This window comes from Punica granatum, chromosome 2 (genome assembly GCF_007655135.1).
Source record: "Punica granatum isolate Tunisia-2019 chromosome 2, ASM765513v2, whole genome shotgun sequence".
In the NCBI taxonomy this organism is placed as follows: Eukaryota; Viridiplantae; Streptophyta; class Magnoliopsida; order Myrtales; family Lythraceae; genus Punica; species Punica granatum.
This window is the reverse complement of record NC_045128.1, coordinates 36,220,480-36,235,650: the sequence shown is the minus strand read 5'-3', so window position 1 is coordinate 36,235,650 and position 15,171 is coordinate 36,220,480. Positions and strand designations below refer to the sequence as shown.

The 15,171-nt window shown below is 40.0% G+C and overlaps 2 protein-coding genes, 1 long non-coding RNA gene and 1 pseudogene across 3 annotated transcripts; 1 reads left to right on the top strand and 3 right to left on the bottom strand.

Moving 5' to 3' along the window:
• Nucleotides 1–1,893: 1,893 nt before the first annotated feature.
• Nucleotides 1,894–5,185, bottom strand: LOC116197161 (polyadenylate-binding protein 2-like). Its single transcript, XM_031527213.1, has 6 exons — nt 5,021–5,185; nt 4,705–4,807; nt 3,954–4,021; nt 2,663–2,854; nt 2,422–2,537; nt 1,894–2,299 (listed from the first exon to the last, which is right to left on the bottom strand). The coding sequence occupies exons 1-6, from the start codon at nt 5,066–5,068 to the stop codon at nt 2,251–2,253; spliced, it is 576 nt and encodes a 191-aa protein (XP_031383073.1). The 5' UTR covers nt 5,069–5,185; the 3' UTR covers nt 1,894–2,250.
• Nucleotides 5,186–7,698: 2,513 nt separating this feature from the next.
• LOC116193933 lies at nt 7,699–10,350 on the bottom strand (annotated as a pseudogene).
• A 709-nt stretch (nt 10,351–11,059) lies between these two features.
• On the bottom strand, nt 11,060–13,709 carry LOC116194568. The gene is made up of 2 exons (XM_031523418.1): nt 13,042–13,709; nt 11,060–11,426 (listed from the first exon to the last, which is right to left on the bottom strand). The coding sequence occupies exons 1-2, from the start codon at nt 13,138–13,140 to the stop codon at nt 11,199–11,201; spliced, it is 327 nt and encodes a 108-aa protein (XP_031379278.1). The 5' UTR covers nt 13,141–13,709; the 3' UTR covers nt 11,060–11,198.
• Nucleotides 12,120–13,770, top strand: LOC116194569. Its single transcript, XR_004154459.1, has 2 exons — nt 12,120–12,225; nt 12,428–13,770. It is a non-coding gene; the product is annotated as an uncharacterized LOC116194569 (long non-coding RNA).
• The last annotated feature ends 1,401 nt before the right edge of the window (nt 13,771–15,171 follow it).

Below are 15,171 nucleotides of genomic sequence, written 5' to 3'. Positions count from 1 at the left end.
TGTGGCTCATTATTCTGTACTATTTTATATTATGCATATTTCTGTATTATTATCAATCTATTATTATGATATTGGAGGAAAAAGACACTTTTATTTAACTCTCACTTTCCAATATTACCCTTACTATATATAGCTTTGGGTTTGTGAGAATTAATAAATTTAAGATGCATTTGTAAAACGTCAGATATAACAATTCACTAACCGTTTTCTCCCATCACAACTCCAGTTTTTTTTCCCCTCTCCTCTCTCTCTCACTCTCTCTCTCTCGAACGTTCATTTTCTTCCGAACGTTATAGGTCAAATCTTTTTGTTCTCAGTAGTTAATTCATTATTGCGATTATCTTTTTGTTTTGACTGTCTTTTCGTAAAAAATTGCCACTTAATAGAGGTAATTCAGTATTCTCCAAACAAATTAGCCGAAATCTTATTTATTAAATTACTCCGCACGTAATGTGGGTCTATGTTTTATTATTATTATTATTATTATTATATGAAGCCAAAAGAGAGGGTTTGGTCTCTTTTATTTCCCAAAGTCATCCTTATTATATATTATTCAATTAATTAGGGTCATTATATTAAGAGCAGAAAAGTAAAAGTATAAGAATATTAAGAACCAACGTGTATAAGTTTAAGTGATTCGACACTTATTCCCCTTAAATAGAGTCTTCAGCTTGAGTTTTGTGAATGGAAAAAATCAACGCTGGGAGTGCTTTACCAGCTAATGAATCGATCCAATTTGACTGAATTATTTGGAGGTCCATTGAATTTTTTAATATTAGGTTCACGTCCAAAAAAAAAAAAAGGAAAAAAAGGAAAAAGTGAAAAGAAGAAACCAGTCGCCCCTCGCTACAAGCCCACACCTCCCTCTGTCATCTTCCCATCACTATCTTTTTTGTTCTCAACAAAAAAGGAAAAATGTCATTGGTTTCTTTTTTTCTCATGACCCCATCTTTTTTCACCTCTCTTTTGGCCCCACAATTTTCATTTATTTGAATTGAATTCGTGAAAGGACAATACTGATTTCTCGTCTGATTATATTTGGTGGAACTATTTCATCAGATAGTTCCTCAGCTGCAAAAAGAAAGATCCCAAGATTACCAGAAATGTGTGAAGGTTTAGAATTAGGACAGATAATATCCTAATAGAATGTTTGGTGGATGTGAAAAGGTTAGATTATGACATAGACGTGAGAGTATCCTCAAATTTAATAGATTTTAAAAAATAATAATTATTTTAAAAACTAAATTAATATATAAAAATAAAAAGATAACGAACTGGTGGTGAAGTCCCAATGCCATCCACCACCTCTCCAGCAAGGATGCCGATGACCTCGTTGAGGGGCTAGTGGCCAAGGTCAGGCTTCCAATGCCCCTGATCTGTGTCCCCCCCTATCTACTCAACGAGAGAGAGAGAGAGGAGAGACTGGGGGGGTCGATTGGCTGATGCCGGCCACTACTACTCCAATCACTCTCCCCCCCTCGACAAAGAGAGAGGGGGGTCGATTTCGGGTGATGCAGGCCCTTCATTAGTCACCATCGCCCAATCGAGGTTGCCAGCCATTTCTGGGACCGCCAGCGACCTTGACTTGGCCATGGTGGCCGATGAAGGGCCCACACCGCCCCTTTCGGTTCTCTCTTCCACGTTTGGAAAACTTGATACATGCATAAGCAATTTGGTCATCACAAGAAATTAAATGCTAATCCGACTGTGGCCCACTCGCTGGCTAATCTTTAATAATTATATCCAGATGAATCCTCATCCCATATCGCTATCCCGACCCCACCAAATATCAAATTTGAACTTCAGCAATCCTATCATCATCTTTTTCTGGTCCATTGATCCGTGCCGCTAGGGTGATCTTTTTGTTGAGGAGTGGTCCCGCTACACTTGCAGTGACGTAAACTGAACAATCAACATTCAAGAATACTCTGCTCTGTCATTCTCACCGAATCATGGCAAGACTGAGTTTCGAGCGAAAGGTTCCTACCTTAACCAGAAAGGGTTGCTGAGTTTTATGGAAACTAAGTACCAAACAGTGCATAAAAAGTAATATCCAACAGTTCGCAAACATCTCAGTCGAATTAAATGGCGTCATCACAAACTAAAATACTCATCCCATCCTCGTACATATATCACGGGAATCTTCACGCTGAATCATCATCCCATCATCACGCGCGAGAAGATACAGGCCAAAACAGGGCATTCCTCCAGAGAGCATCCCACCATCTACAAGCCCGAGACAATTTGATATCAGTAATAGGGACTGTACCGCATCGGCATTCTAAATCTCGGGAATTTCCTGCAGAGAACAGGGCTGCTGTTAAGGCTTGTAGCAAAGCAGAGAAAAACACTATGAAGGTGGAAAGTTACGAAATCGAACAGGGAGTTCAAAACAAAATGGACTAATTCGGAGGGGCATACCCATATCCATATGGAGAGTAGTAAGGGGGCATATAAGGGCCCCTGAACATGTAAGGATTAGGTCGACGAGGCCGGAACTGCTTCATCCCAGGTATGTTGGTTCGCTTAGCAGTGACCTGAAGTTAAAATGAAGAAAGTGAATCTGCGTGGCCTAATGTGATAAACACGCTGAAGAATTATTAACAGCCATGCAAACCTGAAGAAGAAATTATGAGAAAAACGAATCGCGGGACATTCTCACCTTCAATTGACGACCATGGAGTTCAGATTCATTAAGCAGAAGAGCTTCTTGGACTGCCTCTGGCTCCAGGAACTCAACATAGGCGTAGCCCTTTGGCTGCCCATATTTGTCAGTACGGATCGTGACTCTGTTTACAGTTCCACAGGATTGAAAATGCTGCTGCACTTCCTCCGGGGTACAAGCATAATCCACCTACATAGAAGAATCAAAGAAATAGTCAATATCAGTTCTAAGTAGTTAATATACAACTACAGTATGGAATATATCAGTGGATTGAAGATAAGAGCTCTGTCAGTAAGCTTTGGTGATTGGACCACCCAACCTGAAGTATTTCACGTGTTTCAGGCATAGAAGACAATGCTGTTCTTCATCCTTCACAAGAAGGATAAGTGAAATCCTCGGCAAATCTTTGGAAAACATCCCATCAGTACAACAATTAAGCATAATAAAATATAATATTTATCCCTGAAATAGCTATTGCCAAGTATCAATCCTAGAATAGCAAATGTTCTTCCTTTTGGTTTCATTAAAGTTCAATCTTCCAGCACATTAGGCATAAACCACAAATCCCACTCCAACCTTTTTCCAGTAGTAAGTCCTACTCCAACTTCAATTAAAAAGATTAGCGCATCCACGAGAGGCTAGAAAGTCAAAAGGAACATATTCCAAACAAATCACGCTAATGAAGAGAACAGTTGAACAGTGCAGAAGACAAGTTTAGCTTATCAGTGTTCTCCATCTACCCTTAAATTTCTGTTTTATCCTAACCCTATTAGAAGGGCATGATGAGAGTGAAATAGAAACATCAAAATCCTAGAATTCACAATCTGCTACCTACCTCGCTCCTAATTGTGATTTGATGGAGCAGATCTGCCACCTGCTTTTCTTTTTTGAAATAATTGCATTTTCTGTTAAATTTGGAATAGATTATGTATTGTCCATTCAGTACATGACAAGTAAAAGAGCGACCAGATGGCACCAAGACCTCACGGAACAATCTATGGAAATCCTGAATATAAGATATAAATACAATTGAATCTTTTCATAGTTACTAATATCAAGATGCCTATGACTTGGCCCAGCAACTAATATAGCAAGAAGTTCTGGTTAATATGGAGGCTTCTTTTCTAAAATTTTCCAAACCCTAAAAGGCTTTAAAGCAGAGAGAAATCAAAGACTAAACCACTTCAGCTGTATCATTTTAAATTACTCCAGCTCAGAGTCTCAGACACAAACATAATTCTGCTGAGGGAAACAGAAAATGAAGACCAGATGGGAACAAAGAGCTTACATTACCAACAAAGATGGATCGCGAGTCTACTTCTTCTCTATTTGCTTGAGATGCAACAGCATTAGCATCTACGTGCAAAGTAAACAAATAAGAAAAAACAAAAAGAGAATACTGTGATCAATCAAAGGAGAATCATATGACCATTTACAGAACGATAAAGAACCCAAAAAACATATCTATTTTCATCAGGCATTTGAAATAACAAAAAATCCCATAAAAAAACTGATGCTAGCACAAGGCAACAGTTCTTAGCATATCAACTCAATCAGAGCAACAGAAAAATCTGACAAAATAAATTACCCTACAAGCAAATAACCTCAAATTATTCGAGCTGAATATCACCAGATGTACATTCCCGATTTTAGCCATTTTAGCAATATTTGTAATTCTCCGATCATATCATGCAGGTGCCACTTATTCTTTATAACAACTTAAATATTGGGGGGAAAAAATCCCTCCTTTTGCAAGGTATACAAGCCTCAATTGTAGAACCTAAACATCCTCGAGGAATCAGGCGCTGCAAAGGCTTCAGTTATCATTAGATAGGTTGAACCATCAAATGTGTTAGGGCAACTGGGCATAAAATAAACCAGCTGACAATAGCTATCTGATGGTTCCGAACCGTAACCATTAAAAAAGATGAGAAGTTTCTGCAACTAGACACATCGAAATTGGCATTCCCATTGATATTCATTCGAGTTGGAAAGCAATTAGGGACACAGAACCAAGCTGAAGAAAGAAGCGTAGAGACCTTGTCCAGAGCCCATCTCCCTCTCGACCTTGGCCTGCATCTCGCGGAGAGCAGCTGCCTCGTCCTCCATCTCCTTGAGCCGCTTCTTCATGTCGTTCAGCTCCTGCAATGTCCCATTTAATCCGCAGAAATCAGCCAACAGACAGCTAAATGACACGCCGAATCATGGTTCTCAACATGTAACGGAACCGATCGCAGGAGCAAACCAGCCAACCAATGAATCGATCGACCAATCGAGCAAAACTAATCGTTAATGTCGAGCAGTGACAAGAAGATAGAGAGGGAGGGGGAGGGGGAGGAGGAGAAGAGCATTTACTGTCTCGGTGGTCTCCGTCGCGTCCATGTCCATGTCTCCGGCGTCCATCTCCGGCGTCTCTCTTCTCGGGTATCGCACGGAGAAAAGCTGTCGGAGAGGATTCAGTGTTGTTTGGGGCACCCGTCCGGTGCTTCTCAGCAGATGGAGGAGGAGGAGATATTCGGATTCCCCATCGGTTACTTTTATTCCCCCGACCCGACCCAAATGCATTTATTGATAGGGGCCCCGTTTGGCTTCAAGAATTTTTTTTTTTGATCTCCGTCGACGTCCAAAAAAATTCAGAAATCCTTTGGACATTAATAGAAGTTCAAGTCGAGTCGGCTCAATACAAAATAAATGCAAACCTCTTCCAACTGTAAATTTTCTCAATTCATATATAATTTGAACCTAAAACTTTAATTAAAAGAAAAAGGTAACAAATTATTTGAACCAAATCAGATTGGTTCAAAAATTTAATTTTTTACTCTTATCTAGCTGTGTCTTTAAATTTTTTTTGGTTGAAAATTTGTAAAGGAGAAAAATAGCATAAGCTCTTACTCTAATTTTTGAAGGCAAAGAAGTTAAAAAAAAAAGAAGAAGATAGAATTATATTTATGATGTCAATATAAAACTTACAAAATCGATTCCCGAAAGGCAGGACATACACAATGTTGTTCTCTGTTATATAATATTCGTTGAGTATTTTCCTTAGCTAGATAATCGTTCGAGTATTAAAATTTAAAAGCTGATACAAGATATATAACTTTTCAATACTACTGATTTTTCTTTTGAGAAAACTTGATAATCCATTTTCTTGTGAGACAATAAATTATTTAAGAGTTCCTTACTTTTGCCCAACTCCACGTCCGTTTTTAAAAGAAAAATTAGCTCATCATATGCCGTTTTGATCTACGATGCACATGTTTGAAAATGACACTTTGCACGCGTCATCAATTTGAGATGAGTACAAGATATTCCGTAAAATAGTTGTAAAACATGCCATACAGAAACAATGCAATCCTTCGGAAAACAAAGAGCGCATGAATTTAATTGAAAACAGAACACGTGAAGTATATGTATTTTTTTGGCAACGCATGTAATGACATGAATAAGTGAAAAATGCCACGAATTCCACGTAGTTGAGCCTAGTATGGACATATCAAACTAAAGCGCCAAGCTCATAAACGGAATAACATGTCGTAATGCTTTGGCTTGAAGAGAGCAATTTATTTTTAATGCTCAGTGCCATCATAATCACAATAAATTGTAAAATCCACGAAATAGAAATATTAGGGGAAAAAAAAGGAAAAAGAAAAACCATAAGCCATAAAGGCCATGGGCTTTGGATCGACTATGGGCTGGCTGCTATCTGCCCATGGGCTCAGCCTTTGAGGCAACTAAGCTATTTTGGGCTTTAAGAATTACATAGGGCCTTGATCGTAAACTGCGACCTCACCTAAGGCTTGGCGAAGGGAGTCCCCTCCTCCGATTCCCCCCCCCCCCCCATTCTCTCTCTCTCTTTATTTTTTATTTTTTTAAACGTGGCGTGTCTACGCGTGCAAGGAGGGCCCACCTTTAAAGGCCAAATCAGCCCACTGTTAGTCTTTTTGATAGAATTTAAATAGTGTGTTACATTTGAAAGGTGAATGATGTTTGTGCTATAGTGTGCCGATTTCAAAAGCGTGTTAGGAGGTGGAAATGACTTGAAGTTCCATCTAAGGAGGTGCTATTTTCCCTTATGGATATTAATCATTCAGCTTAGTGTGTGTTGATTTCAACTTAAAATTAAGTGTTGAAATTTTAAGTGCTAAATGAAATAAGTGCTTAATTAATTAAGTTAATTTTGTTTGGTGAAATAAGTGTGGAGAATTTCATATTATTTGAGATCTTATTCAAATAAGACCACAAAACTTTATTTGTTTCAACTTTTGACATTTTTAAACCTTTTTTAGGATTTCAAAAAACAATCGAAAATAATAATAATATTTAAAAGAAGCAGATCTAGACACTTGGATTAAGGGAAAGGAGATGGTGGTGGCCTTTATCTCAGCCCCCACTGTCTCGGGCGAGGTCGTAGGTCACCAATGACCTCACTTGGGCGATGGTGATCGGGATCAGGGCCATCATCGCTCTTAATTGTCTCTCTCTCTTTGATACGAGAAGCAATCGGTGTGGTGGGGGCTCTGTTGTCAGCCCCCATCGGCATAAAGGAGGTCGCTAGCAACATCTACGGTCGCCAGCTATCTCCTTTGTGTCAGTGGGGGTCCGCGATGAAGCCCCCATCACTCTAATTTTGTGTCCCTCTCTCTCTCTTTCTTCGAAATCAAAGAGGGAGAAGACTAAGGGTGGTGGTGGCCTCGATCTTGGCTAACACCATCTACGTGAGGTTGTCGGTGACCTCTGATATCGCCAGCGACCTCGCTTGAGACGGTGGTTGCCCACATTCCCACCCATTGCCTTATCCCCCCATCTCTTTCTCTTCTTTTATCCCAAAATCGAGTGGGGTTGATTTGCAAATCAAGTAAAAGTTGAAAGGCTTTGCTGCAAATATGCTAAAAAGAGCCCCAACTGAGTGAGTCAGAAAAAAAATGGTCCACATTTCCTTGATCATTAAGTACATTTTTGACTGAATCAAATTTTCTTTTGTTATTATTAAATAAGTTGAATCCAATTAAGTACTAAAAGTTTAATTTTAACAATTAGTTCGAGTAACTAAACACACTCCCAGTGGAATTAAATGAAGTTGCAGGACTCGACTTAACCTGAGTGGCTTGCTTTGGCGTCACTACCATTAGAGCAGCGATTTTGGGCTTTACGATTTCGTCGAACTTGATCGAGGCAAAGAACAAGAGCCTGTAGAATACAACCATCCCTAGTATCACCCACAGATCACCCCACTTCGAATAATTCGGGTCGATCTAGAAATGATCTCATAAAACTTTCTCGCCGCGTACAATCTGTTGCCCCCCATTGGAATATTGGGCCTTAAATTCGAGTCCCACGTACTTGTTCTTGCAGAAACCTAGGTAGGCGCACCTATGGAGGGCGATATAGTATACCGGCTACCTCCAGAATGGTTTCAGGATTTCTTTTTGTAATCTAAAGAAACCCGTTCCTAAGATCATCAGGCCCTGGACTTCGGTTGCAACGGTGATATGTATCAGGAAGTTCGGGCCAATGCTGGCAATAACCATCATGCCCTCGACCGCCATCATACTGGTGACAACAGCTAGAGAAAGTAGAGAAACCATCCGATGCCTCCATGCATTCCGGGAAGGTAGTATATTATTGCTCCCGGAGGAATGGTAAGCAACAGAATGTATGGAAAGGAAGAGATTGCATTGGCCACAACAAATGCACTGCTTCCATAGTATCCATTTAATCGCTCTCTGATAAACACCTAATATCAGCGAGAACAACATGCACAAGGTAATATGACAACTGTATAAGATCGAATTGATAATTGAAGAATTAGTGTGAAATCATGCACTACAAAGGAATTGTGATTGAAGTTATGGAACGGTATGGTACCTTCATGTCCTCCATGAAAGAAGGGAAACCGCCGTCAGACTTGTAAGTAAAGAATGCTGATATGAACATGATCAACGATCCTCTTGCCTGGCAATGCACATGATAAACCATCAATCGTTAGTTTCTAGTTAGTCAGACATATGTCATGATTTCTCATTCTCCTCAATACAGACATATTATTTTAATCCATATACAATCAGTTGTGCCTCGTATTTCATCCGGAAAATATCTTGTGCAATTGGTATTGAACGATCTATAATTAGGGAAGTTATCTGCAGGCAAGATGGCGGACCTGAATCGACCTGTAAGTATTTCCAACATCATATTATATGGTGCCCATGCTCAGAGCAGTCCCAAAATAGATGGCCAGGCGAAACCAGAAGTAGCCTTTGCCCCTGTACATGTTCACCGAAGATCTTCTCGTCAGGTCGCTGCACTGAGTGAAGAAGCTCGCGTTGCTCCTTTGCTCCACTTTTAGCCTTGCAGGACCGTCAATAATGCCCCAAACAAATAATTGTTTATGGATTCATAGATACCAAAACTAAGACACTTAATGGTATGTCACTTCGAAACATCACCAATCAGCCCCTTAAAATTTCAAGATAAAAACTACATACCCATGCGTCTGCACATTCAGGTGGATCCAAATTCATATTATCATCTATAAAATGATCAAATTAACTATTAAGGATCATAAGGAAAATATCTGTTATTAGTTACCTGCTTACAGATCTTGGCAACTTGTTGGATAACCTCGAGGTAGTGTGCATATGACTTATACAATGTGGTGAGAGCGTGAATAGCTTCCTCCACGGATACTAGCAGGCCGTCCTCGACATCCCAATTAACATAAATTTGGAAAAATTACATCCAGTTTCATAAATGATGTATGTAAGAATTAATACATGACTTGTTGATCCTACCATTGCAAAATCCTTATTTATTATTTTCAGGAAATGATCGGATGGATTTTGAAGAATCGGACAGGGGTATCCAGCCGAAGCGAAAAACTGTCCAAACCAAAATATGTAAGCAGGATACGTTAATATCCTAAGCTTATTATGTGACACATAAAACAAGAGTTTCATGCGTCTAATTAACTAAATATACAAGAATATGCTTGCGCTAGTAATGGATGAATCATACACAGTCTATTATAAACCAAACCATATACGCGAGTTAGTTTGATCCTCCTGGTGTAGGATCCAACATTAGACAGAGCTACGTGGCTACGAGCACATTCATTCAAAGACAAATATTGAACGGTATCCGGTTAATCTCGCAATTCCCTAATATTCAGATGCAAAATGATTAGCTCATTTGCTGTAGAGGTAGGGCCAAAGTAAACTGCTTTCCCGCAAGAAAGAAGGCAGAGGCTATCAAAGAGTTGGAACACTTCACTGCTAGGCTGGTGAATGGAAGCAATGGTCGTCCTTATCGTCCCATCCTTCTTTTGATTCATCTGGGCGATCCTTTTCATGACATAATACGATGCTGCACTGTCGAGTCCAGTGGGTGGCTCGTTGAGGAACAACAGCTTCGGGTGGGTCAAGATTTCTAAGCAAATGCTGACCCTTCAACCCAAACATAGTAGATAAAGGCATGCCACAGAAGCTTTAGAAGCACAGTTTGAATTGCCTTTCCTTCTAAGTTCGAGGAAGGCCACTGGAGTTCATTTTGCCAATTTCCTGCATCTCTAGAGATTCCAGAGTTCTGCAGTACACTTCCCCAAATTCTTTTAGAGAAAGAGCATGAGAAGAAAATGTGATCTCTATCTACTCTCTTCATATCATGTTCCCTACAGAATCTACAGGAGGCATCCCCGCCTAATGCCCATTTGGCCACTCTATCAAATGTGTCCAGTTTATTTGGCCACTCAGATGATGACGATTTGAGAGCGAATTTTCTCTACCTAATGATGCGGTAGAAGTCTTGGCAAATCGGTACCTGGACAAAAACAGGTTCTGACGACACTGTTTCAAAAGAAACGGCCTCAAAATGACGAGATTTAAGGCAAATTCCATCGTTTAGGGTCTCAAAGGGCATTTTAATGTTATTTGAGCGTTTTTGCAATTTTAGGAATAGTTTATATCTTTCGTATAATTTAGGCGTTTTAAATCCTATTTAAGCATTGTAAAACCCTAGGTTAAAAAGTTGTCTTTTGATTAATTAATAAAAATTGGAGCTTTCGTGCTCTTTGCCCATGCTCAGATTTGTTCAATGGCATGTACATTGCGTCACTTACCATTTTCAAAACCTCCTGAATCTTTTGCCTTCCCTTTTCTCTGCACCGCCTTCTTATCCAAGAGTACTATTCAAAACTTCATCAACAGTTGCATAGAGAGGAATGCTGCCATGTCTTCTTTTATTTTGATCTTTTAGTAGAGGGCTGTCATCACACCAGTTGTCTAACCAGAAGTGAGTAGCTTTCCTATTTCTGATGTTATGTTTTAGAAAAGGGTAAGCCTTTCTTCTGATCTGCAGCAGCTTCCTCCATGCATACGAGCAAAAAGTCGGGACATTGACATCACAGAAACTTCGACTTTTGAACATATATTGTTTTCTTAAAGAGTAACTATAACTTCAACATCAGATATTAAACCAAAATGTAACAACATCCATGATGTTGATTCGGTTTTAAACCAAAATGTAACAGCATCCATGATGTTCAGCATCTTGAGAACCACATTTTTTGACCCCTCAAGCTCAAGCTTCTCCATTCGACCTCCTTCTTTTTTCGGCTTTCCAAGCTGCTTTGACTTCCTTCAATCTCTTGTTCAGCTTCTTGAGAGCCACCTTTTTCTAGACCAATCAAGCTCAGCCTTCTCGATCGGACCTTCTCCTTCTGAATTTCCTTCAAGAGATAATCGTACTCCCATTCTTTTGGTAAATGGAGCTGTCACGAAAGAAAGAAAGAAAGAAAGAAGGCAGTTACTGAAATACCCTTGTGATCAATAAAGACATTGTGGTCAGCTCCTACTTAGGGTCCACTGTAGAATTTCTTCCCCCTCTATTTTCGGATCACTGTCCAAGTCTCACAAATGTTATTCAGCAAAAGCCAAGTACAAAAGCTCATTTAAGTTTTTCAAATCAAATTATAAATCTCATGGCAGACGAAATCAAATAAGCTGGAACTTTTCAAAGTGATCAATCATCTCGACCAAATAAGCGTTGAGCTATCGTCAAAAGAGTGTCTTGCAGTTGGAGCCTCTTTTGAGCAACTTCTTTCTCTATGGCCCTTCTTCTCTGGTTAGAAGGGGAGTGATTCTTTGACAACTCCAAGGCTGCTAGCTCATTGATCTAATGTTCAAGTTCCTTATATTTTGCTAAGATATGATATGAAGCGGTGTTAGGGCCCAATGCAACGTCCTCCAGGCGAAAAGCAGCATGCTCACGGCCAAGATCAGCATCCCTTCGACCAAAAGAAGCAAACAATGCTGGGCAATTTTTGGCAAGCGGCAAGGCTGAGGACCTTCAGCTTTTCTTCCTTGTCCTGTGGCTCTAAGAGAGATTATATTGCAAAAGAAAGCTCTCCCTTCTCTTCCTGTGGTTCTTCTATGGCTCTCTTCCTCCCTCCCCTGTTCTTCACCATGTTTCCCTCGGCCCCTGTTCTTCAAATTCCCCACCTCAACCTTCACAACCCTCACCTGCTTAAGCTTCACAACCGTCCCATGATGGTGAGCCTTTCTTCACAGGTTTGTACTTTGCAATATACATGTTTATTTGTATATCTTCCAGGATTTCCACCGTCTAGTAAATTTCCAGTGCTATGCCTTTATGCTTCTCCCCCCCCAAAAAAATAGTATTAAAAGCAGTGGAAAAAAAATGCAAAGCATGCTTGTAGAAGGGTAGACAAGTTTAGACTAGCTGGTCACCCTCTTTGTCCTCTGGGGACAGGGGTGAGAACCTGTGCATCAAAGAAATCAGGGAACAAGAGAGAAAGAGAATCCGGAGAAGTCTCAAGAGAATCTGGAGAAGTCTCAGAACTCAATGAAGGAAGCTTAAACAACATCCAAATAAACTTCAAACTACAGACCATGTTGGTAAGTCCTTCTCACCCAATCCTCACTTGAAGTAGTTTAAGACAGGAGGGACAATAGCTTGGCAAACGAAAGTTGTCATCTCTTCCATTATGTTGATGTATAAATACATATATTAAGACACATACTCACTAAAGAAATATATTATGCATATCAGCAAGATCACCACAAAATCACAAGATATCAGTCTATGGCACAGCACTAGACTCGAACAAGATTGTTTCGTTCAATATCCTCCTTCCTTCCTGTTTTGGAAGGCACACTACATCCCAGCTAGTCTTTGCTCCCCTAGCATGAGCTTGTTTACCCTTCCACAAGTATGTTTGCATTTTTTTTTTCACTGCTTTTAATACTTTTTTTTTGGGAAGCATAAAGGCAGAGCACCAGAAATTTACAAGAGAGTGGAAATCCCGGAAGATATACAAATAAACCTGTAAAGTGTAAAGTACAAACCTGTGAAGAAAGACTTACCATCATGTGACGGTTGTGAAGCTTAAAAAGGTGAGGATTGTGAAGGTTGAGGCGGGGAATGTGAAGAACACGGTGAAGAACAGTGGCTGAGGGAAACATGGTGAAGAACGGGGGAGGGAGGAAGAGAGCCGTAGAAGAACCACGGGCAGAGAAGGGATAGCTTTCTTTTGCAGTATAATCCCTCTCTCAGAGCCACTGGACAAGGAAGAAGAGCTGAAGGTTCTCAGCCTTGCCGCTTGCCAAAAATTGCCCAGCATTGTTGTTTCTTTTGGTCAGAGGGATGCTGATATTGGCCGTGAGCATGCTGATTTTCGCCTGGAGGATGTTGCATTGGGCCATAACACCGCTTCATATCATATCTTAGCAAAATATGAGGAACTTGAACACAAGATCAATGAGCTAGTTAACCTTGGAGTTATCAAAGAATCACTTTCCTTCTAACCAGAGAAGAAGGGTCACGGAGAAAGAAGTTGCTCAAAAGGGACTCCAACTGCAAGACACTCTTTTTGACGATAGCTCAACTAAAGCTTATTTGGGTCGGGTCGATTGATCGCTTTGAAAAGTTCCAGCTTCATGGATTCAGAGTGGCGGTTTATGATTCGGGTGACCGTGAATCAGTCATGGCTCTCATCAGGGAGAGCAATGTAATGTTTTGGCCAATCCCAATGAGGCAGAGGAATGGGCCAGTTATTTTTTTTTTTACTGAATAAAATACTTCATTAATAATAAGAGGCGTCAACTACATCTACGATTGGATTTAGGTCCGGATATCCATTGTAAGTACAAAGTGAATGAAAATTTGACATTGAGTCGAATTGACCCAAGTCATAGACGGGGGGTATTGTCTAACCTAGGAATCCAGGAATATAACCATTCTGAAAAGAGATTGAGAATAGAAATGATGTCCTAGAGTATATTCCTAATCTCCCAAGGAGAGCTATGCGGGTGCAAAATGACTTCTACTAATAACAAAGTATCGCAACGTAGCCAAATCTTTGTCAATCCTCGTTCTGCAGCTATGGATAGGGCTAGGAGGGCTACTCGGGCCTTTGCCTGGAGTGGTTTGTCTTCGTGCGAGATCTGGAACCATGATAATATTAGAGGGCTATTCGGGTTCTGAATAACTCTCGAGAGGCATGATCGGCTACTGTTCCAAGTTGTATCAGTACTGATGATACTCCATTCCGGTCCTATAGGTTCCTGTGATGCCGTAAGTTGCAAAGGAGGTGTGTGTGAGCTTTCTTTTTGTTGTCCCGAATTGCGTCCACTCATGTTGTACTCCCTGAAAGACCTTTTGATTTTTTAATAGTTTCGTGGAGGTCTGTTAGTTTACCTGCATGCAAAATATCATTTCGTGAGTTCAATAATTGATAAACAATGATTGCTGCATATAGAGAAAACCTGATGGAGTGTTTGATAAAAACGTATATGAAGGGCAAGCAACAAAATTAATCAAGTCATTCACACTAGTACTCGGAATAACGCTTAATTGAACATCTCAGGGTGACTTCCTCTGGGCAACGAGAAATTAAGGAAGACAGTCACTGAAATTTGTACGATAACGTACTAATCTGATGGTTGAGTGGTGCCCGGTCAGGTGGAAGGACTTGACTGGTTGAATTATCTATTTCCAAGCAAAAAAAAAAAAGGAAAAAAAAGATTGACTGGTTGGTGGCCCTTCTGCCCAGAAAAGAAAAATATAATAAATGAAAGATATGTCGTCTACTATATCTATATCTAGCTATATATTATTTAATTTCATCCTCTCCAACGACGATAGCTCAGGAGCTTTCCTTTCGATTGATGTGGGGCTGCATGCGATTTATAACCGTCAGCTCCTAAATTCAGTCTCCAACTTAATAAATTCATCTCATTAATTTTCATAAATTCATTCTCCCAACTTCTTCAATAATAGTGGGTTTAACCATATCCGATCAAATTGATCTCATTAATTAATAGGGGGTCTAACCAGGTTCATCTCATTAATTTTCATAAATTCATTCTCCAACTTATTAAATAAACATTGAAAATGCAGGTTCCCGCCCCTTGGACTAATTCTAAATAATTCTTCCTGACCAACAGTCGGTCCGTGACCCCAGGATGCCAAAGGCGTCCCTGGGATGATCTCGT